At 37.9% G+C, this 24,833-nt stretch overlaps 1 protein-coding gene across 1 annotated transcript; it reads left to right on the top strand.

Annotated features, from left to right (window-relative positions):
- Window positions 1-912: 912 nt before the first annotated feature.
- Window positions 913-24,833, top strand: OPN4 (opsin 4). Its single transcript, XM_074154839.1, has 12 exons — window positions 913-939; window positions 8,276-8,418; window positions 10,313-10,446; window positions 11,604-11,807; window positions 13,648-13,819; window positions 14,717-14,881; window positions 18,081-18,188; window positions 19,334-19,514; window positions 22,549-22,701; window positions 23,237-23,305; window positions 23,761-23,799; window positions 24,642-24,833. The coding sequence occupies exons 1-12, from the start codon at window positions 913-915 to the stop codon at window positions 24,831-24,833; spliced, it is 1,587 nt and encodes a 528-aa protein (XP_074010940.1).

The following is a 24,833-nucleotide window of genomic DNA, read 5'->3' as shown; positions in this document are numbered from 1 at the left end:
TGTAAACATGCAATGTACACCCTAACTAAATACAACTGAAAAAGGAAGCAGACAACTCTTGCAATGAGTGGTTATTTGCTGTTCTCTGCCTAAGGTACTTGTGTGCCTTTTTTTTTTTTTAACTGAAGAGCAGAAGAGGATGATGTCAGTGGGCTTTATCCCTATTTTTTGTTTATTTTTAGAAGTGGACCAACAAATAACCATGACCTAAATTCTACAAGACAGAAGCGCACGCAAGCACATTGTTAAATATCAGAATCTATTTGAGTTCAGACAATTTCAGCAGAACTGTACACATACATCTTCTTTAAAAGCAGACTACAAAAAACTAATTCACCAGCACAGTGAAAATGAACAGTAACATCTAATATTAAAGACAGATAGTGAAGTCAGCCTTTTAACTTATCTTTATACAGGGATAATGTGGATATAGCATTAAAATTCAGACATAAATCTGTCAAAGGCAAAAAAAGATAACAGCACTTTTAAGTGAGCGTTAGTTTTTATACTGTCTTTAAAGTGAAGCTGGAATCTGGATGGAACAAGCTTCAAACTGGGCATGTGCGGACCCTGCCATCTCCCGTATTTAAATGGAAGCCACTGCTGCTGCCCTTTGCTAAACTGAAGATGGAATGAAGCAATCGGAAGCTCAAGTGAGAAACTCTGCACTGGATCCCACAATATTCCAGGGAATCTAACAAACTTCTTTACACACACACAAAAAGGTAAATTGGCTGACTTAAATTCAGAGGAGAGCTTTTCTTTTTTTTTTTTTTTTGTTTAGATTTTGTTCACCTGAATAATCAGCCCATTCAAAGGGGGATCTCTTGTCCCTCTGAAGACCCCAACGGCACCAAAACTGTGGAGTCCTTCAATGCATGGAATGACTCAGGAGCCAATGCCTACACATTGATGGACCTGTCTCTTAGAGCCCCAACAGTAAGTGTTTTCTGTCACTAAAAGCTGTAGCAAGTAGTTCTGCTGGCATTTATAGAACTGTAAATGGACATTTAAGATGCATGTACACATTTAATGCTGTAATGCAAGAATGAACAACATAGAGAAAACTTTAAAATCTTTTTATTCCCTTATTTATTTAGGGCAGCAAAGACTGTAGAAGCAGTGTTTTTCAGCAGTTACATGGGCAGAAGACAGGGAGGAATGTCTAATGGCAAAGTACAACAAATATGTTGCAAACTACCAAAGCAACATGTTCTTGTGCATCAAACAGCTGTTTAGCAGTTCAAACACAATGCTCTGTTGTGTTATTATTCAAGATGGAAATGCCCATCGTTTCTGTAACAGTCTGTAAGTGCCGAGGAGTGCTTACGTAAATGTTGAAGAGTTGTTACTTGCAGTTACTCAAGACAGCTGTTCAGATGGTTTTCCCAGGTGAGTTCTATCAAAGGTCTTTCTCAGTTGTTAAATACTAAACAGACAGAAAATTTCCTTAAAAGTGTGAAGGTGAAAAATCTGTTGTGATGACACTTCAGGATGGAATTTCCTTGGGCTCACTAAAACTATTCTCTATCCCACCCCACAAGCCCGAACCAAAGGAGCTCAGAAATCCTCTTCCTGGTTGTGCATCTCAGCATACTATTAGGATTAGAAAGTTTTGTTTGCCTGCTGTTTATATAAAAGTTTGCTTAAAAGTAAAGAATAAAAAGTGACCCAAACTAATTTTTAAAGTTTTTAAAATTTGAAATTCAACTTAAAATCTTGATGTGGTCATACCAGGTATTTTCGCATGCCCCACATAACACAGTGGACACTTAAAATTTGTGTGCAAGTTTCAAACACCCCAAAAGTTTTTATGCATATAGGATGTTGGATTGGGTGTTTCAGTTTGATCCTAATTTATAATGAAGGACCAGTAAATATTTTATTGCGTGTATAGTAATAATGCAATCTGTTTATTTATTTTTTTAGTAAAAGCTGGATATGTGCAGTGTGTTACAGAAAAATAAACAGGAAGTGTCCTGAGCCAAGGCGCTTAAAAACTAAATTAGCTGGATAACATATGAAAGAGGATAGCAGAACATAGCAGGGAGGGAGAAGAAGGACTGGAGAGCGCATGGCAAAATGGAAAAGGAATTTGGGGACAGAGTAATTTACATCAGAAAATTAAGAATGGATTTTTTCCTTATTCTGCTGAAAGATGTCATTAGCTGTTCGTTTCCTCTCCCTAGGTCAAGTGACTGTACTTTCAAACTTTTGCATTTTAATTTGACACTAAGATTGGTTTAAGAGAGTTTCAGGACTGAAAGCAATATGTGCTGCTTGTGTTTGAGATTAAATCTGGAAGATAGGATACAAAATCTGCTATCCAAATTGCGCATCAGGACAAACATCATCTATGGAAAGCCAGCCCTGCTGTCTACTGGAAAGAGGGCTTAGCAGTAGGCGTCACCCTGCTGAAACCATAATTGAGGTGGGATTACACTCCTCTTTGTGCTGTCTGTCATCACAGAGCAAGTGCCTACAGAGGCAAGCTCAGAAATCAGAGCAAGGAACCATGAAGAAAAGTAAGTGCTATCAGTTATTTGAGGCCTCTTGTAGGTAGGCAGTACAAACACTGCACCTAGAAACCCTACGGAATTACAGTGTTTCTGTTCTGATAATTTTTCTAAACTATATGATTTGTTGTAATGTAAAAGGCCTAACACTACCATTGTTGTGTAAGTCCCACTGTGTAAATAAGTGGCTTCATTGCCCCTATTTATAAGAAAATTAAGAACAAAGAAACCTGATACATTGCCAAAGTCAATGTGGGACTGCCAAAACTGGCGATGTTTTGGAACTGGGCTCTATTCTATTAAAACATTCATGCTGCAAAACCACTGCCTACAGTTTGAAGACAGATCAATTCATAAAAGCAATGACATAGCAATCCCTATTTCCCTTTCTTGTTTTGTTTTGCTTTACACCAAATTAGATACAATCCATCTGATGTCCAGGCAGAAGCAGCTGAAAAATGTCCTTCTCCTAGTCTTTTCTGTTTCTGGCTTTTGAAACAGTGTCACACAAATAAATAAATTAATCAATCAGGACCAGCATTAAAATATGTTCAAATCCCCAAATGCCTTATGAGGATTTCTTCTTTCCCTGTAAGTATAAACTAGAACTTGCTTTATGCTTTTGCCATTATGAGAATGTGAGGGGTGGCCTATATCAAGTATGATTTATATTCAGTACAAGTACATTCATGGCCTTGCTCCTACCATAGTCACTGTTAGCTTTAGTAGGACTTCAGTAATCAACGTCTCCAAGTGAACAGTAATTAGGTGATATGATTTTTTTCTTACTCCAAAAAAGAACAGATTTTTTTTCCCCCCAATAATAGTTAAACTATTCTTTGCATGTTGCCCTTTTTTCACTCATACACAAATATTTTTCTCATGCTATGGGCAGGGGGGAGGAGGGGGAAGAGGGTTGGGCTTTCAAAATGGGTATGTCTTCTACTAAAAGTTATTCAGAGGTGAGCTGGTTTGGTGGTTGTGTTTTTTTTTTTAAATCAATTATGAAATAACTATTTAGAAAATCTTCTCTTTAGGAAAATGTGTATAGTAAATAGATTCCCAAGACAGAATAGGTGCAGGCATCAAATATTTCTGGGTTTTATATCTGATCTAGACTTCCTTCTAACCTGGGCAAATCACTTAGGAATTGTGGTTTTGTCCTGGACTGCAGAGGAATTCCTTTATCCCTTCAACTCTCTTCAGACCAGTGTCTTGACAAACTACATGGTGAAATAACAAGGCTCCATGTTATGCTACAGCCTCCACGGACAAGGCCAGAACAGCAAAGATGTCGACTTATTTATCTATCAAATATTTCCTTTCCTCCAAACTCCCAAAAAGCATCATAAGTTCATGAGTCTCAGTTAAGTTTACTGAATGATAACTGAAAACACGGTCAGTTCTGGTTTAGCTGTTTTGTTGTAGCAGTAGACAAGCATTTCTTTAGGGAGAACAATGAGCATTTTAAGAAGGCAGACTGCATTAAAACTAGCTGCTTCCCTCTCTTCTGGTGTTTCCACAAGGACACACTTAAACCTGCTGGAAGGAAATACACTAATGGAAAGCAACTACATAACTTCTTGACACTGACTCTATTGAGGCAAATGACAGAGTAGGATTTAGAAAAGGATTACACCTATATATGGAGAATAAAAATATCTTCCACTGAGATTATCCTTTCAAAGGGATAATAACACTATTTTAGGGTACAAACCAACTGCTAAGACTCTATACTGAAAATGAAATTCTCACATCACTGTTCATTATGCACGTTTCACAGCTTTGTGAAATACCCAGTCATGGCTAAAGCTTGGCTAGTGCTTTGTCAGGAATGCTGGTCTGAATCAGTATAGCACTTCCCGCATTCCTTACCACATGAAAATTATCCATCTGATTCTGCAAAACTATAGTGTAAATAAATAATAAATAATGACATGCCTACCAGAGATCAAAAACACGAATTCTTTTACAGTTCTAGCAAAAGGCAATATTGTAAAACCTGCTTTTAAGGTTGACCGAAATGCCATCCTTGGCCAGTGATATGTTCTCCAACTGACTCTCAGTACTTACTGTGAAGAAATTCTCTATTCTGTTACATTACAGTTACTGCCTTGATGTCCTCCACAGCTTCTGAGACCATTTTGTTTGCTTGCTTGAGCAATGTGCAATATTTATATTGACTGTCAGGAAGTTGGTGCTTTGCAATGAATTGTTTCCTACAGAATTAACACCGATCTAAGCCACCCACAGCATGGTTGGTCTCTGGGTACGCTGGCACCCAGTGGTCCAGAACCTCAGGTGCAAGCATCGTTTACATGTTGACTCAAGAAAGCTGTAGTCTATTGTCCATCCGTTGGAAAATGTCCAACCTTTTACCTTCCAGTTCAGATTCTTTGTCCATTTGGTGATGTTTTGAACCATGTTACATTAAATAAGATGTGTTGTTGTATCACTTGGAAGAGAAATAATGAAGTGCTGGTTTAGCCTGTTCATTTTTCTTATCTTCCTTACAAGGTGTTTATAGAAAGAAGGCTAAACAGAAAAACATGCAAGGCAACAATGCTATGTATTACCAATGCAGCTGAAATAGTTGTTCAGAGAAATCTCAAAGGACAGTTGCTACAGTGGGGATTGCAACAGCGGGATTTTTATTCTCCCTTGCCATCCAAGGACTCATACCGTGGGGTGACAACAGAAGACAGATAGTAAACAAGGCTGGAGAAACTGAATAGAGAACAGCTTTGGGAATTGTCTGATTTCTTGATTATCCTGCTGACCTGATTTCTTCAACACTTTTTCTCTCTGACCTTTCTTTTGACGTACAATTCCTGTAGAAGATCTAGAGCTGAACTTTATATAGGCACATGTTTTCATCTTCTAGTAAGGAAGCTGAACGTATGCAACTCAGTGATGAATTTGAAGTGCTTAGGCCTGATTGGTCAACTAGTACCTTTCTTTGATTTAAAGAAGCTTTGAAGCAGATCTGTATTTCCAATAAAAACAATGAAATTACTTCTTTTGATAGTTTATTTTTTCCTCTTAGAGAACAGCCAGAGTTGGACCCTGTAGTAAAAATCTCAGGGTTACAGGAAGTCCACACTAAAATGTGAATTTATTCATCTTTGCCACAGACCTTTTTTTTTGCCCCTATACTTAGTATTATTTATGTCCTATTGCTGCTCCTTTATTTTTTTCACATTTGACATTGTTATTGACTCTGAACTTGCTTCATTTCTGAATAAGTAATTTAAAAGTTCCTACTGTGCCTTAAATAATGTTTCCTCTCTTGTGGTTTCTCTGTGTATTTATATTTATTTTTTAAATTTTTCCTTGTCCTCAGTCCCCCACAAATTTACTTCCAATTAAAGCCTTTCTCATCTGTTCTTTGTAGCCAAAACAAGCTCCTTCAGTTGCTTCATTTCTGTTACCTTGATCTAGCTCTGGTTAAGTGGATAGCTACAGAGAAAAACATCAGAAATCTCTATTCCATAAACAATAGTCGTTAACTGTCTGTAGAACAGCAGCTAAAAAATGTTCTAGCCACAAGGCTAAGGAGAAAAAAACCCAAACCAAAGACCACCCGATCTCATTTATTTAAAACAGTTTTATCTTAGACACTCCCTTGCCATTTGCTATTAGTATCAGGGTTGGTTTTTTTTTTTGTTATTTTACTGGCAGTGTGTTAAGCACAGCAATTTCTACCTGGCAAGGTGCCCATTGATATGATGGTGCGATGTCAACTTACACTTTGGTGCAGGAATCTGAACAATAAATGCCATGATACTGTCATTCAGTTAGTGTATCAACCTTAACATTTTGCTCCAATTAAAGGAACAGCCAGAGCTACATTTTCTCTCTCAAAAATCAGATTATTTGTCCAGCACTTCGTTGCTGCTAATGTAGAAACCCAGGGAGTGCACTCTAGTTGTTGAAGATTGCTGAAGGCAGATCTTCAGCACACAAGCAAGGACAATCTCTTCCAGAATTCCAGACACTCCTGAGGTTCACCTCTTGCTACTGGCACATTGGTTTTAAATACACACTGTCTCTAATAACTTCAGCTCAATCTCACAGATGTATTCAGAAGTAACATCTGCCTCTACTGTCTGAAGATATCCATTTCCTTTGATAACTGGGGTGTTGTCAAAGGCATTTCTGAGTTTCAATCTCACGGTGAATACCAACTACTAACACAACACCTAGCATAAAAGGGAGAACTTCATATCTACCTCTGCACAGTTTCCTCCTTTCCTACCGGCAACATTCCTTTTCCTAGGAAGGAATGACTGCATATGACAGCGGTACCACCACCTGCCAATACTTGTGATTGGAAAGAACATATCCAACCTCACAGCACTATTTAAGCTTGGTACAGGCACAGACATTGGTACAAGCAATTCCCTTGTGCTGGATCTTAGGCCACAGCCAAGTTGACAGTATTTCCAGTAGGCAGGCTACAAACGATTCAAAGTATTTCCTGGGTTTTTCTCAACCCTGGTATGATTCTTGTAGCTCACTCAGTAGCTGAGGAATGCCATGGCTGCAGCATGCAGGCTTGAGCTATGGCAGTGGTCATGGCATGCCATTCCAGAATGAATGCTACCCTTGATGAGAAAAGCCTGGCTATGAAAAAGAGACAGCATCTGTCCATGCAGATGAACAAGGACAAGGCTTGGTATTTTTCATGACTCCATTAGCTGGTTGGAGCTGATGCCAAGACACGTTTAGGACAGTGGCAGTTGCACAGAGGTGAGTGTTTAAGTCTCCTTGCCTGACCTTATATCAAAAGGCAGCAGAACAGTGATAGTTTGGACAGCTGTTCTCTCCTCTTCAATTTCTATCAGGTCATCCTGCTTGCTGGGTGCAGCCTAATTGTTTGCTTCATTACTAATCTGGGGTCAGTTGGCCTAAAATACATTCATGGCTCCTGATACTGAACTAAAAAATCTTTTTAAGTTATTATTTAAAATGCTATAGTCTTCAGACTTGGCTACTGAATTTTGCTGTGAGTTATTAGTTGCTTTCATCAAGTGCTTTATCACATACTTCACAGAGAGCAAAAGACCTTCATTCAGTGCAGAGTGAAAACAGAACTGGTATGGAAACCAGGCATAAGGTAGAAGGGATTTGTGTTCCAGTTTTTCTGATCCTTAATTTAGTTTCCAAAAGACTCCTGTCAATGTTGCTAGGCTTTTGGTAACCAAGTCTTGAGGGCAGCTTGCAATTCACTGTTATTTAGTGGGAGAAATGAAATAGCCATACTACTAAAGGAATAAATACATGTTTACCCACAGAAGATAATTTCTACTTAGAGAAGCCTAGCTACTGATGTCAGACAACAACAGAAATCATACTTCACAGGTACAGAAACTTTCCTGAAACAAAAACTACAGAAAAATTACTGGTTAAATACTGCATTACTTGATGTCAGATGCAATGAAAAGGGTCCCTTCCTGTCTCGCTTTTTCTCCTATATATCCTTATCTTTTTTTCGGAAGAGAATAGGTTGCTTTTCTTGACCAAAATTCTCAATCAACAGTAAACATATAAACCACCCTTTGACCTTCGCGCTGCTAATGGCATATTTATTCCCTGAAGATGATCAACACTAAGTGTAATATGAAAGCAATTAGCTTATTCTGACTTCTTTTGCTTGCTGTCTTTCTGCATTCTTGCATTTCTCTTCTAGAGAAGCACATGCCAGCTTATTCAGTAAAGTCTGGCAATATACCTATGACCTCTTGTTTACTCCACAGAAAATGACACTGCAAGATGTTCCTGGTGCCTTTCCTACAGTGGATGTCCCAGACCATGCCCATTATACAATTGGAGTAGTCATTCTTATAGTGGGAATCACAGGAACTCTGGGTAATTTCCTGGTCATCTATGCTTTCTGCAGGTATCTTTCTTTTGGATGTTTTTTTAAATACTCAAATTTAGGAACTTTAACAGTACCTTGACTGTGCTCTGCAAATGCAGCACAGGCATGCTATCAGACTACTATGCAGACATAGTAAAATGCACTGAGAGACCTTGCTGTAGGAAAAAATGTGGCAACCTGCCATTTCCCTCTGACTTCATCCCATTAACCATAGCCATAGCAAAATTGTTAGCAAAGAATCACCCAGATGCACCAAGCAATATAGAAGCACCAAAGGAGAAACCTCCCAGTGACTTTTTTTTCTACGCTGAACTGTGTCTGCACTGGACTGATGGGATGTTTTGCACCCGTGTCTCCCACATATTTTCTCTATTTTAGATGTTTCCTTCCTCCTGCTGCTTACTACTTAGTTCTCTTCCCCCTCTGTTCCTTACTGGCCACGTCTCTTGTTTTCGCATTTTCTAACACTTGGCTTATTTCCTTTTAACTAAAGCCACATTCCAACTTTTATATCTGAAGGAAATTGGATCTCTGACAACAATGCAGTATTTTCACCATTCTTGTTCACTCATCCTCTTTCTGTTTTGTCACACTGGGACAGAGCATTGGTATGATGTCCAGGCCAGTGAGCTTCTACTTTGTAATTGGTCTTTAGGCACTAATGTAATAACCAAAATAATAGCAATGATATGATAATTTGGCTGTGCTAACTTAAATCACTGGAGGATGGACGTAGTCTGGATCTCGCACCTATATTTATGTGGTGCATTAAATGGTAGGTTTGGTATGTGTATTCAGAGTATATACCAATACTTAAGTGTGAATGACATGGCCTTAAGAACACAAAAGGTGTTGGCATGCAGACCAGATAGGTGAGGACAAAGTACATGAGCTAGTTTAGCTCTTTGCCTGGTCCAACACAAGAAATCCAGTCATGCCAGTTGCAGTTCCACTGGAGACATGAAGACAGAAAGGGATACTGATAGCAAAGTAACAAATACATCAGAAGTTCAGAGAACACACCAGATGCCTGAAAAGTAGTCTCAAGTAATGGCAAACTGTAAGGCAGCCAGTTCCCTGAAACAGAAATACGCTCAGTAACTTTGCAGACTACCAAATACATGCAACCCATAAGCATCTATTAATAATATCTCCTTGCTCCTAAATTGACAGGTAGGGCACAGTAGTCCTAGTGATTGATTCTGGATCAGTGCAAAGAAACCATCATTTATTCTGTTTTTTTTCAATTGTCTCTAAGACTGAAAATTTGAGAAAGGAGCTAAAAAGTTACACCGAGCCCCAAACTGAGGAGCTCTCTCTTGAGCTTTTATGTTCACCCTTTAAAACAGTGTACTGTAATACTATGAATAACATATACAGGCAGGATACACTGAAGGCTGGCTATCACCCTCTTTAAAGTCAGTGTCTGGGCCAGTGAAATGAGTGTCATAGAGAAGAACTGATGTAAAACAAAATGCTTGATGTGGTACATAGTGGGTTTGCTTAATCCCTGTATTTGGAATCACTGTTGATCTTATCAGCCCTGGAAAATGCACTGCCCTCTCCCTGCTTAACACGACCCAGATCCAGCAAATCCACAGAGTACATCAACTTTAATTTCCTGTTAATCATGGACATGCAGTGCACTGGGTCAGAATACCTAAAGAACAACATGATTTATCCCCATCACTGAGATAGTTTTCAAAACAATCCTCTAAAGTGCACAGGAGTATAAGGGCGTAAAGCTGAGCCTTGCTTAATGTTCTCTCATGAGGGAAATGAGTAGCACTCTGCTCTAGCTTGCTGTGTAGTGTGCCTTGGTATCTGTGAAGCTGCCAAGGCTCACAGGAAAGACTAACAACATAATTAACAGCGCAGCAGTGTTCAGCAACATTCCTTCTGATCTTTGTAGGAGTAGGAGCCTTCAGACTCCAGCCAACGTATTCATCATCAATCTAGCTATTAGTGACTTCCTGATGTCCATTACGCAGTCTCCAGTTTTTTTCACCAACAGCCTCCACAAACGTTGGATTTTTGGTGAGAAAGGTTTGTATATATTCTTTCTAAGATATCACTAAGTACGTTCCTACCATAGTGGCAGTTAATCTACTATTTCCATATCCTCAGGTACACTTGCGATGTTGACCACGTTTCTCAACATTGTTTCAATGTTGACACAAATGTTTCTTTGAACACTTTTGTTTGTGTGCAATAAAAACATTCCCACCATGGAGAGGAAAATTACATATATGAGACAGATAAAGGTGACATTGGCACAGGACTATTCTCCTTGCCAGCATTCTTCCCTAGTCATCTTAACTTAGTTACTGGCAGAGTCCTGTGACAAAGAAGCACTACCCCTCAACACACTGGCTTAAAAGCTCTTCTAAATAACCTGCTCTGGTACTTGAACTTGGCAAAGGGAGGCAAGAAAGCCTGGCAAAATTCAATTTTCACAACAGAAACATGAACTGAACATTTCCTGTGCAGTAAGAAAATGTGGAATTAAGGTGCTTTCATTCCAGCTATATAAGTGCAGCAAAAGGAAGACTAGTCTTTGCCTCTTGAGCAGGTACGACAGAGCGGAAGGTCAGGGAAGTAATGTTGCTATTTTGATGACCAAAAGCATGGGGTTTTTTGAGTGTTCAATTGCATACAGGTTAAAATAAAACAAAAACAAAACAAACAAACAACCACAACCCAAACCCCTGCTTTTAATCATTAGGTTGTTTGAATATTTAAAATCACTCATTAATATATGCATAGTCTGCATATTTACTTCAGTTATGCTGACCTTGAGATATAAATGGTTCCGTGATATCAAAGTAGCTATAACCCATTGTTAAGCAAAACAGCTGTTTCTACGTGAGCTGCACTAAAACTGGAGTAAACAAGATATTAATGGACTGCTGAAATGATTCCACTAGAAACATCAGAAATCAATGAGTGAAATTATGTTAAGTATTACTGTTTCCAGCAATTTAAGCAAACAAAATCTTTGAAGTTTATCTCCATCGATAATATAATTAGCAAGACAGACAGCAGCTTTGAAATAGCATTATAACTGCAGGAAAACTCAAGTTCCGTTGCTTTACGAATTCCAGAAGACATTATTCACAAGAAACACAGACTTGAACTCTCTCAGAAATTAATTAGCATGGGTAGATTAATTTCACTGCTACTTCTGTCATCTTCATTGAAAGGCTGTGAGCTGTATGCCTTCTGCGGAGCTCTTTTTGGCATTACATCTATGATCACTTTGATGGTGATTGCCTTGGACAGATATTTTGTCATCACAAAACCTCTGGCTTCTGTTGGAGTGACGTCTAAGAAGAAGGCCCTAATAATCCTAGTAGGAGTCTGGCTGTACTCTTTGGCTTGGAGCCTCCCGCCCTTCTTTGGATGGAGTAAGTGAAATGGAATTAAAGTTTTTTTCCCTCATAGCATTGGATTAAAGGCCGGTTACAGGTATAGAAGAGGGCTGAAGTAATGGCTTGCATATTAGGCTTAATAAATCCATTTGAAGAAAACTGATAAAATACATGCTGCAACTGAAGATCTCTAATCAAAAGAAAAAAAATCTAGTCTGTATTACAGCATATTACATGATAATGGCACTTTTTCCATATGCTTATTACTGACTGAATAAAGAACAGTAGATAAAATCAAGGCCAAAATTCATGAAGGATGTGCCTGCTTATTATCCCATACCTACTTCTGTTGAGCCAAATTCAACAATATAAAAGTGAAATAAATGTATTTTTCTTTTTTCCAATCCAAAGGTGCTGTGTAAGATTGTCGTGTCAATCTAAACTTTTTTATTCATATAAAAAAGGACTACAGTCTGAGTAGTTTGTGCAAGTACATCTTCAATAAGTCTTGACTGTTATAGATGGGCACTGGGTGTGGGTCACGTTCTCCATTCAGCCACTGGTATCTTCACTAAGGCTTCCAATAAGAATGGCATTTAGTAACAACTAAGTAATTTGCTTTTGTAAATGTCAATTTTATACCTGCAAATTGGAACACACATACAGCATCTTGATCCTTGCAACTTGTAACAAAGAGTTTCTGTAATAACAGAACGTGCCTCACTACCATTAATTCAATTCCTATGAGTCACCAGTTTCAGTCAGTTAGTTAGAATGAACTCATCATTCAAAACCCCAGCCCATTATTGTGCTCCCTAATTCCAGAAGAGAATGTGTCAGCTCAGCTGAGGTGCAAACATCACAGTATTTTGTTTTCGCAAAGGATGCTGAAACCAACTCAGCTACTGAGTAGAATTTAAGCAGATTTTTGTTACTGTCTTGTTATTGTCATCCTGGTCCCCCACAAGCATGAAGCATGTTTAAGCAGGAAAACTGCAACGCTGGGAGAAGCAGCCTTTAGTTGAATGAGGAGCTGTCAGAGCAACAAAATGACATTATAGTGTTACATTCTAGATTCTTAGTTGGAGAAAGTGGAATAATTGCTTGAAGGGTGTTGTTATCTTGTAATTAGATTCTAATAGTATCCACAGTACTAACTCTCATGTGGTAATTAGATGCATATGAGCACATCTGGTGCAATATTTTTAGGAGTTCAGCGGAAAATATCACTGGAAATAGTGCAAATTAAAATACAAACATAAGACGACACTGCTGTTGACAACTTCTTTACTGAACAGTTTGACACAATTCCCTTAAGGAGATTATATTTTATGTCAGGCAGAATACTATGAATGTATGATTTTTTTTCACTTGTACTCAACTTTACTTCATGACAAAATTAATTTGATCTGCACAATAAATCTCCTTTTCACAGTAAATTTCTCTTATTTGCATAAGCTTAAAAAAGCAGTAGCTACGGCAATCAGCTTCATTTCATTCCTTGGGAAGATAGCAATTTGACAGGAAATGGAGATATTTAAAAACAACACTAGTCTGATCCAAGAACCACTGAAGTATTTGGAGAGATGCCCTTTCACTATGTTGAGCTTTAAACAATATTCAAGAACTGAAACAAAATTATTCAGTTTTCCAAAATGAAGCCTTAGACTGCTAAACATAAATACAATACGGCAACACACTAAAAGAAAAAAAAATAGAGGTGCTTTGAACAAAGATTCGTGTACCCTTTTAAAATCTCTTCCCCTCTAATAGAACAGGCCTAAATCCCATGTTATTCTGAGTATCTTTTTCTAACTTCTGCATTTAGAATAAGAATAATTTCATGGCTTATGCCTTCTCCTGACTTTCTTTCTAGGTGCATATGTACCTGAGGGTCTGCTGACTTCCTGTTCCTGGGACTACATGACTTTCACACCATCAGTCCGCGCCTACACGATGTTGCTGTTCTGCTTTGTCTTTTTCATTCCTTTGATTGCTATCATATACAGCTATGTCTTTATATTTGAGGCTATCAAGAAGGCCAACAAGTAAGTAGCCAACAGTCTTAATTTTTTATCCTTATGTTTCAATAACCGCTTATTTTCTTAAAGACTAACAGATGAAAATTGGGAAGTTTTTCTCTTTAAATTTGTATGCACGACTTAGACAGGAAAGCAAACAAGAATTCTCTCAATAGTCAACATTGTAAGAAGTATGTATGATCCATAGAAGGGCCATTCCTGAATTTAAGACAGAACTGTTCAGTAAATTGTCTAATATTGCGGAAAAGAGTATGAGTGGCAGCAGTAGAAATCTGAAAGATGAGAAAGGACTACAGAAATTAACTATTCAAAAGAAATAGTAAAGGCACATCAGAGACACCTTACAACAGTGTTTCAACAACTATTCCACAGAAAAATAAACAGAATTGAACCACAAATTCCATGTTTGACAAAGGGTGAAAAAGAGGTAAAACCTTTAATGACAGGTCTCTGAAACAAAAGCTATTGTTGTAAAAATAAAGGCCAATGTCTGCCACTACATTTCTCATCTGTAGATATCTGCCCTGTAGATACCAGCATACCTAGTCACACAGCTCTGAAGTACAGAATGAGAGTAAGGCAGCAAAATCAGACCTAGGGAAGTAAAAACTTCTCTATTTAATATAGTGTTGTTCAGTAGGCTTGAATACCTGATTTATGTGGAAATTCTTCTGGTACAGGACTATTTTCTTCACTGAAGCACATGTGAATTCTACCATTGATTAGTGCAACTAAAATGCATTGAATTCTGAAAGACTGGTCACATACGTGCATTAACACACATTCAAAGTGCATGACTTTTAGCATAAACTTAACATAAGAGTAACTGTTGCTCCATTTTATGAAGCTACTTGCTCAATTCCCTACCTTCTTTTGTTGCTGTTGTATGCTTATTTCCTGTAGGTCTATTCAGACATTTGGAAGCAAACATGGAAATAAAGAGTTCCAGAAACAGTATCAGAGGATGAAAAATGAGTGGAAGATGGCCAAAATTGCACTGATTGTCATCTTGCTTTATGTCATTTCCTGGTCACCATACTCTGTTGTTGCTCTGGTAGCTTTTGCTGGGTAATTATGAATGTATCAGCAAAGGAATATTCAGTGAAAGCAAAAGGTGTGAAATTGTAAAAGACAGATGAAAGTCAAAGCTACCTATCAAGTTTAATGCCTGAAGTGCATCTAAAACATTCACATATTTAGGAGTGACATTTAACAAATAAGGCATGTGCTGACTGTGATTTTTTCTTAGTTTGACTTAGGGAAAAAAAAAAGTTTAGAAAAAAAGAAACAACCCAGGAAGATTATTACTGGCAACATAACATTACTGCGGTGATGATTTCTGAATGCAGATTCTCTATGGTAGGATATTCAAACTATCTGAACTTTTATTTAGCACCAAAATGCTACATGAGGAACCCAAAAAGATCCACCCAGGGGCTGATTCTCCTTTCTTTCTCCACTTCTTTTATTTACAAAAGTCTCTTCATTTTCTTTTGTTACATCAAAATGCCAAAATTCCTTACATGTATAAGCAAGTTCAAAATTAGTACATAATTGCATTGGGGAACTTTTTGATGCTGGATATCAGCGATCATAAATATAAATTCTTGATCTATTAAGTGTCAGCATTTTATATAGTAATTTCAGCAAAAACATGACGCTATTATTACATTATCTGTACATAGCTTGACACCAGACTATAGTTAACACAGTTCAGGAGTCTGGATGCCTTGTCTCTATATGGATGTTTCTCCCATGTTAACATGAGAATCTTCCTGTGCTTCAGTTTAGCTTTTGTAAAATGGGTGTGACTATCTGCTTTACAAAGCCAGATGCAAATCCTCAGGTGGCAGACTCCTATGACAGTACAAAACACTTCTAGTTGTATTTTTCAAGTCAGAAATAAAAAGTAGGTCTTCCTAAAATTAACACACGGGATAAATTTACTCACAATGGAGCATTTTGGGAGACAGGGGTGATTTTCATTACACATCTAAGGAAGAGGCCGCTGCAAGGCCTCTTCTCAAACAGTTTAGGAAGGCAGCTTCCCAAACATAGCACTTCTAAGATCTTATGCTTAAGAAGAAAAAATGCTAAGAGAAGAGGATTCTCTCCCCTTGTATCCAGAGGGGCAATTCCAAGCAGCAGCAAACATTTTCTCCATGAAGGTAAACAGGTTCCTCACTCAGAAACATGAATCCTTAGGATGTGTCCCAGCATCCCATCTCCTACCACAGGGGGGCTTAGGTACTGGGCACCCAGCACTGGTGATCTGTGACCAGCCAGAGACTGAAGAAGAGCAAGAAGACAAAGAAACACAGCACAGCTACCTCACAGCACTACTTGCTCTAAGATACCTCAAATAAAATATTAGGAGATGATTTAAGCTAAGCATTTTAGCTATGTAGAGCTGTCAGGCTGTCCCATACGATTTACCATCACCTTTAGAAACTGAACTTGGCTTCTAGCTTGTCTCACACTGAAAAAAAAATCTGAACAAACGGACAGTTTTATAACTCTACCGTATATGACAAATAAGCACTTGCAAATTTTTCTCATGAAGACATTTGGTGAACAACATAGCTTCATTCAGCTTTTTTTCCATTTCTGAACTATGCCTTTTATGCAATCCTTCTGGGATTTTTCAGAGATTAATAGACCAATCTGGCCTTCTGTGAACTTTTATTACAATGAACTCAGATAAAAGCACTGCATGGCAGTCTGTGGCTGTAGTCTTGGACTAAAGACACTTCATCTGACAGAACAACAACATACACAAAATGAAGGAAGAACCTTCATTCCTTTAGAAAATATTTTGGATTGAGAATAGGAAGCTAGCACACAGTCATGCTCACTAATATTGTTGGTCTACAAGTTGTATTTTCTGGGAGTGGTTAGCTTAAAAAAAAAGCCTTTGTCACTGTTTCTGTTAGCTGAACTCTCCACCAGTCTTACCAAAGCAGTACCTCTCAGGGTCAAAAACTCCATTCCAGCAAGGTCATACTGGTATGTGTTCTCCAATCTCTGTGAAGAATTGCACTTCTAACCAATACTTCAAAAGTATGATTAGGAAGAACCATGTCAAAAATTGTATATGGAGAACATGCTACTTGGAAAATTCTTATCAGAGAAAAGCTTTAAATTAGAGGTGAAATGGCATCTCAACATTCAGGAGGCTGACAAAATTATTCCTGTATTACCATTGGGAAACTATTTACCCCTCATCACAGAGTATAAATATTCTCATAGTATGATGAAAAAATTCTTCACCGGGAAGATGAGCTGCCACGTATTTATGCAATTCTTTGTTGTTTGTTTGCAGCACTCATATGAGAGACCTTCTTCTAAGAGAGAATCGAGAGGAAAATCTGTTTTCTCCCATAGTAATGCAGGCATGCAAGGCTAATTGAAAGATGCAGCTTAAACTGGCTTCTCAGGAAGAAGAGCAGTGATAAAGATAGGACGTTATCCTAGGGAGGAAAGACTGACTTACTGGGCCATTTCTCTTACAACTCTTTCTACCACTGCGGGAAGCCTCTCAGCAGCTCTATGGAGAATCTACCTGGTAGAAACTGCCTGTGAAATATTATTATTTTGGTCTGAGCTGTTCTATTGACTTTCTTCTGACCAAGACCTTATGGGCTACTTCAAGCTCTCTTCAAAGATTAACTGGCTGGTAGCAGCATGGCAGATAGACATCATCATAATTCTTTTATCCTTCAGAGTCACATCACCTGCACATATGCATGGTCACAGTAACACATGAGCATAACAAATGACACCTGAAAATACTGCCCCTTCACTTCTTAATTCAGATCAGGCAAAAAATAAAGTTTGAACAGGAAAATAGACTTATTAGTTATCTTTCCCTATAATGCCTCATTCTGCACACTTATTTCATGACATATTACTCAGCAAGTACATCGGCTGAGTTTGGAACAGGTAGATACTCTGATGAACACACATTCACTTATCGAAGGCTGACTTTGTCCCTAGGGTAAACATGGAAATCACCACCATCCTGAGTCACAGTAGTGAAGTGCTGCAAAAGAAGCCCCAAGAAAATCATGTTTCTCAGAAATGCAATTAGGCAGATGTTGATCTTTACAGTCCAAGAATGTAAAATTTGTTCTGTCACTATTTGGGTACAGAATTTCCCCTTTTACTCTCTTTGAAGCACTAATAAAGCATTGTATCGTCAGTGTATAACTGCATAGACTACATAAGAATTCAATACTAAATACAGAATGCATTTGCATTACTCTAGGTATTCCCACGTCCTAACACCCTTCATGAACTCCATACCAGCTGTGATTGCCAAAGCTTCTGTCATCCATAACCCCATCATTTATGCTATTACTCACCCAAAATACAGGTAAGTTCACTCTTATAAAATATGTTTAACATAGCAAAGAAAATCAGACAGTAACCACCACTTTTAGGACTATTACCTGGACTCTGCTTCCCCTGTTCATTTTACCTCTGCAAGACAGCCTTGCCCTCCCACAGAAAACGTCTCAATGGCACATAAATGTCAGTGGAATTTGTACTTGGAACAAATTACTATGCAGATGGGTGTTAGAGATGTTTTGGATACTGATCTGTAATTACAGATTACATGATAAAAGATAGAGACCTTCCCATCTCAAAGGAAAGCACCGTTAATTTTTTAACTATCTTCATGAGGGATGCAGACATTCGTCAGTGCTGCAAATAGCAACTTGTTACATTGATCAGGCCAGTGAGAGATGCCATTCAGTAATCCACCTCTTCCCTATTTTGTGCATCTTCTCCACCTTTCTTCAAGCTTTCCTATTTCAGGTAGTATTTCTTCTGAGTTGCAACACTTAGGGTCATTATCATATCAAGTTCAGATGCAGGCTGTGAGATCTGATGGATGGCAGCAAAGCTATATATATGCTGCTGTTTCACCCTTTACAAAGACCTACTGGGGAACTGGACAGAGAAAAGGCTGGCATGAACATCTAAATGTGCAAGGCTGGGAGGAAAAGGAGAGCTGAGTAAAACAGTTTCCTTATGCTGCATATGAGGAAAGCAATGCTGTAAAATAACTGCACTTTTTGTAGAACTCTAGAGATAGCTGGCAGACAGATGTGTAAGAGGAAGCTAGAATAGCTGCTTAGGGGAAGATTAAAATAATTCATTATGTGGTACTTCTGCAAGGTTCAGTTTAAAGGGACAGAATTTTATTTTTACCCTGATTAAGCTGAAAGCAGATAAAACATCACTTTAATAGCTCCCTTCAGTTCGAAGAGTTATACTTTAATGCCCTTATCCCTGCCAAGCAATAAATTTGAGTTCTGCAGAACACTGTGAATAAGTGATCTTGCAGGGTGATTGTGTATGAGATATTGGATATCTGGAAAACTCTTTTTGCACCCAGTAATTTTCCAGTCCCTGCAGCATTAGTTCATCTCTCTGAATAAATGCATTGTTTATGATGACTGAATTTTTGTGCTAACAGAAAAAATCTGACTGGTGCTACCTCTCATCCATCAGAACAGCCATTGCAACATATGTTCCTTGCCTTGGATGCCTGCTGAGAGTTTCTCCTAAACGCTCACGGTCTTTCAGCAGTTACCCCTCCTCCAGACGAGCGACCGTAACCAGCCAGTCTTCTGAGATAAGTGGGCTCCAGAAAGGAAAAAGGCGACTGTCTTCTCTCTCTGACAGTGAATCAGTAAGGGAGACACTTCTCATATATCCATTTTTAATTGCAAAATAATTCATTTTCACATAGATTCCTTCAAAGTGGTGGATTCTTTAGAAGAAATGCATTATGGAGCTCATTACAAGAGTTCCAAAGGAAGTAGAGACGCACAGTGAAATAAAAGACACTCTGTCTGGCTGAAGTGTAAAAGCAGAATGTAGATCTTTGTATTCTTGATGGTTTGTGACACTGAAGGAAGAGTGGAAAGATGGAACAACAGGAATTTTAGAAAGTAAGGGAAGCTTAGAGTCAGAGCAGCCTTGAAAGTCTTACCATACTTCAAGGACATGCTTGTCTGACCACTGATTTGAAGTCTGGACACATACAAAAAAGAAACTGCTGGTCACTAAATAGTTCTCTAGCTAAAGCAAGATTGTAATGAAACAGATAATGCTTTCTGAAAGTGAAATGGGCTGTATTTGGAAACATTAATCATCAGATTTAGACAAATCAGTAAATCCATTATAGAATCATTCTCACAGAAGACCTCAACAGCTTGCTGCTGCCAGTCTAAGTGAAGCCAAATGTTTTGCACAGCAGCTGGAAACAGGGCAAATATTTGGCATCCCAGGCCCTCTCTTGCAACCCAAAGCCACATTACTAAGTAAGTAATTAAGCACATTAATTAGTTCTTTGCAATTGTTTTAAATGAAATTTCCAAATACGTGAAAAGCCATAATTTTCTCAGTGATTCTTTTTCATAGTCAAGATAATCTTTGTATCTAATCCAGTCAAGTGCTGAATTCTGACAGGTGTTTTTAACAGTGATATTGCAATTTCTTTGCACTCTATATTCTTTTGACCTCTTGGTCCAATCAAAAGGAAATTCTTCTGGCTAGTAGCCACTATTCAGGCAGAATGTTTTAAAATTGGCTAATAAAAAAAGAAACACTTTTATATTATATCTCATAGACTGTGAATCTCAATTCTTAAAAAAACAACAGACTCTCTAAGTAACACTGTATGTTCTTGTACTACTATCAGTGCTGGGGAAAGGGAACCATACAATCAATTCAACAATGCCTTTTGCTTAGGAAAGCAAATCTTAATACTCAAGGTAAAATAGTGGAATGGAGAATGAAAATTAGCCAAAGTAAAAAATTCCAAGCAATTGGCACGCTTCAGTCTGGAATTTTCTGTAAGCCTTGAGTAAGTCTAGATCTTGTTCAGAACAATGACAGAGTCAAGATTTTCTGACAGGAATATACGTTTCCCTTAACTATTTGATTTGACCATAGAATACTCTGATTTATTAGTAAGTAATATCAGTTTAGCTGAAGTACAGAGCAGAAAGAAGGGCTCAAGTTTAAAACAAACAAACTTGCTTCAATGCTCACTGATAGTTTATTTTGGAGGCTTTTGCACCATATGTGCCTCAATTAGTCTATAAGATTTCTAGACACACACTCACAATGCAAAAAAGCAGTACATATGCTGCCATCTATTTTATGTCAAGGCTGGTCATCAAACTGGAAGCTGATAAATTATCTTTATGCAATTTTTTTGTACTCCAGTGGATATAAAGATATTCTGCACCTTGGAAAATCCTAAAGAAACAATTTCCAGACAGTTCTTTGCAATGAAAGGGAGCCAAGCTCCAGAACAGATGCTCAGAAAATAAAGTCACTTCCATTTTAAAATTCAATCAAATGGGACTGTAAGTGCTAATACATTCTATGCATGGAATGAGAAGCACAGCACACATGTTTTAAAATGCTGGGATCCAAAAACTAGCTTAGCTCAACCTCTTGTGCTTCAGCAGGGAAACATATGTTTAGATTGTCCTCCTCGATATTTTGTTAAGCTCTTCTAAAAAATCTTCCATGGAGACATTTCAGTCTGGAGACACTTCACTCCGTAGACTCATCTTCATCATTGCTTCCCCAACAGTTACAAAGCTGCTTCTGAAAATACGATCTTGATTGTCACTGTTCCAACTTAAATTAATTTTTCCTTAACCACTTTCTGTTTTCCCTTTATTCTTCCCCACAGTTTCACAGAAAAAAACGATCCTGATCCTCCTTAGAACAATCAATCTGTTATGTATTAAAATTCCGATACAGCATCACCAATTGGGATTCTCTCTTAATAGTAACAGACTCACCAGGCCAATTTCTCCAGTTCCATCAAAGTTTGTGTTTTTCTATACTCTTTATTTTCTTCCCTGGGGAAAGTTTATCAAAACATCCAAAGCACATATATTGCTTATGAAAAACCCTTCCTGTATGAAAAAAAATTAACAAAGTATATCGTATTGTTGTGTTCCCCCATTTTAAGGCAAGGTACGCTGTCAAACAGAGAATAGTCTGCTCCATGAGCTGCTCATCACAACCCCATTAACTGTTTCATTGTTTTATTATGATCTATGGAATTCTGTGATTCCTTATCATTGCAGTGAAATACTGCCAGTGAGGAAAAGGAACAGAATTTTTGATTTCTAGGGAATCCTGGTGGGTTAGGGGTTTTTGTCTTTTTTTGTTTGTTTGTTTTCCCATTAATTGGAACGAAGTTTATAAAATCAGGGCTCCTTCACAGAAAAAATGTTTCTAAAGCACTGATCCTGCAGTCTCCAGGCATTTCCTTCTATTTGTTTCTCCTTCCACGCAAGCCACTTTGGAAACTTTGGCCCTAATTCCTACAAACACCTGTGCCTCCTTATTGGGAAATGCTGCTATGGAAATACTATCTCCTCAGAGCTAAGAGGTCCATCAGAGAAGTGTCAACAATAGACTACAAAGAAACACTATTTTGTTTGAAATTTTGCAGTGAATCCTCTGGGGAAAAAAAAAAAAGCCGAATTTTAGAATCAACAGACTTGACAATTTTGTGTGTACCTCTTATAAGCAAAGATTTTATGAAGTCATACATGGCATAACTTTTTCAAAATGTCTTTTATACAATGTCTCTCTTATGATTTCTGTCTAGCTAAAACTGATTCTCAGGGGGAAAATTGGACAGAAGTCTAAGGAAGCTAAAGTGATTGGTTTTGCTCTATTCATTTTAGGGCTGTACTGACACAGAAACTGATACCCCCAGTATGTTCTCCAGACTTGCTAGCAGACAGATGTCCTATGAAACGGGTAAAGACACAATTCAAACTAGTGACATAAGAGCCAAACCTAAACTGAAGAGCCATGATTCTGGGATTGGTGAGAAGGTAATAGACTGCTTAATATCTAAATTCTCTGACAGCTGGTAGACTAACAAATATGCACGTTTTACCATAACTAATCATGAAGGATCCTGCCAAGATGATGGGGATAACCTATGAGTTAATACAATGAGTAATGACTAAGGGGCTGTAAAAGGTCATCAGCTTTTTATTTCCACCCTGGTTCATTATTCAGCTGTCTTTGTTGCATTTCTGACAAGCAATGGTGCTGTTTTAGTGAACTTAGCATCTGAATGGTATGTTGTCTTGTGTTTGGTTTTAAGTATGTATTCAGTAATATTTGTATTTCACTATCCAAATCACTTGGTCAATCTTTCTGTTGTCTCACCATTTGGTATCAAATGAACACATATGGTGAGAGGTATAAAACACAGCTATTTTTAGCATATCACTACTTTTCAGTCAGTCCTCTGCTGTCCCCGTTTTTTTCTTTTTCCTATACTTTGCATTTCATGTATGTAAAATATTGTGACACACCTGTATCTAATTTATGTCTTTCTTATTTGTGTTCATTTTTCAGACACCTGTAGATGCTGATGACATATCCATGGTAGAACTGAATGTCACAGAGTACACTGCTACACCTACCGTAAGAATTATTATTTTAATATTAGGTATGGATCTAACTAACCAAGGGAACAAAAACTAATGACAATCCCAGTCTCTCAGCACAAATTAAGTTATTTTTTGAGATGCAAAAATCACACAATACTCCCAGCAGAATATAGAAAACATGACCACAAAGGGTAGATCATTGCTGAAACTAAGCAGAAGGAGAACACGTACTACAGGGTTCTCCTTAAGTCCAACTTCTTCAAGAAACTTGAATATTTTCTTGAATTCAGTAGGTCCCCTGATAAGGTCTGTAATTTTCCTAGTGGAGCAGCAAGCATTAATTTTGTGCCATCTTTATACAAATAACATACACAGTAAGTTGAGATAGCCATTCTGATGGCTGTACCTCTGAGACAGCCACAGTTTTGTGGCAAGTACTGCAGTACGAAGTGACATTGTTAACTATTTAATGTTGTCTGTTTTGGGTAGCACCAAACATCTAAAAAATGCAACTTGGAGGAAATCACGGTAAGTTTTGGAAACATGTCATATCACCTATTCAGTAACATGTTGTGCTAGTGTCTGTTTCTTCTTCCATGTAACAAAGCTACGACATACTGATAAAAATTTTTGACATCCGCCACAAGTGAGTCAACTTGCCTGAATTCTTGACAGACAGGGAAATAAGAGAAAAGAGTTGGCAAGTGAAAATAAGCCAGTTTTATCTTTGCAGTATTAACCTCAATCTAATATAAACATCTTAAATTATCTCTTTATTGTTAGTAGTTCATTATGAGCTATTGCTAGCCTCATCCTAACACTCATATTTTGGTCCTGTGCAAGTGACAGCTAACATTGCTATTGATAGAAAATGCTTATTAAGCTTTCCCTCAATTCCCTTCTTCACTTGATTCTCTAGTTTGCTTCCCCCTTCAAACTATTCATGCTATTATCACTACATTTTACATCACCTCTAGCCCAAATGAACCTAATTAGTCCCTCTTTATGGGGGGACTCCTTACTTCATTGACTGTCTGAGCATATTCACAGCACTTTTGTTCATAGTCAAATGTGCTGCCATTAGCCTGGACTTTCATCAAAGTAGACCAGCTCTTAAGTAGCAAATGCAAAGTCTGTGCTTTAGTACATTAGCTTGTTTAACACGTTTTTTTCTCGTAAGTTACCCATGAAACATTAAAAAAATGTTCAGGTCTACTTTTTCCTCCATCCTTTAAGTTTGGTTTTGAGTTAGCTGTGGGGATCAGCAAAGTGCTTATCTAAATATATACTACTTTTTCATAGATGATTCAACCTGATCTCCTTGTAGATGTTTGTGTTTTCCATTTCTTTTAAATCCTTGCATCCTTTAGAGAGATGAAAGCCTGAAAGGTATTGGACAAAGAAAAGAAGAGTCTCACCACGGACATTCTGCAGCCCAGATACCCAGCATTACAATAACATACAGCAATGTTCAAGGAGTAATGCTGCCTTCTGGATACAACTCTGGTTTCCTGTACCCTAAGATCAACAGCCATAAGCGTAACAAGAAATCCAACAACTAA

This window comes from Numenius arquata, chromosome 10 (assembly GCF_964106895.1).
Source record: "Numenius arquata chromosome 10, bNumArq3.hap1.1, whole genome shotgun sequence".
Taxonomy (NCBI): Eukaryota; Metazoa; Chordata; class Aves; order Charadriiformes; family Scolopacidae; genus Numenius; species Numenius arquata.
This window is presented reverse-complemented; position numbering and strand designations above follow the sequence as displayed.

What these genes read in the sequence shown, in the direction of transcription:
- OPN4 (XM_074154839.1), top strand. Translation starts at nt 913, where the DNA reads ATGGACCTGTCTCTTAGAGCCCCAACA. An exon ending in TGTCTCTTAGAGCCCCAACA is followed by an intron (nt 940 to 8,275) that starts GTAAGTGTTTTC and finishes TTTACTCCACAG; the next exon opens with AAAATGACACTGCAAGATGT. An exon ending in CTCTCTCTGACAGTGAATCA is followed by an intron (nt 19,515 to 22,548) that starts GTAAGGGAGACA and finishes TATTCATTTTAG; the next exon opens with GGCTGTACTGACACAGAAAC.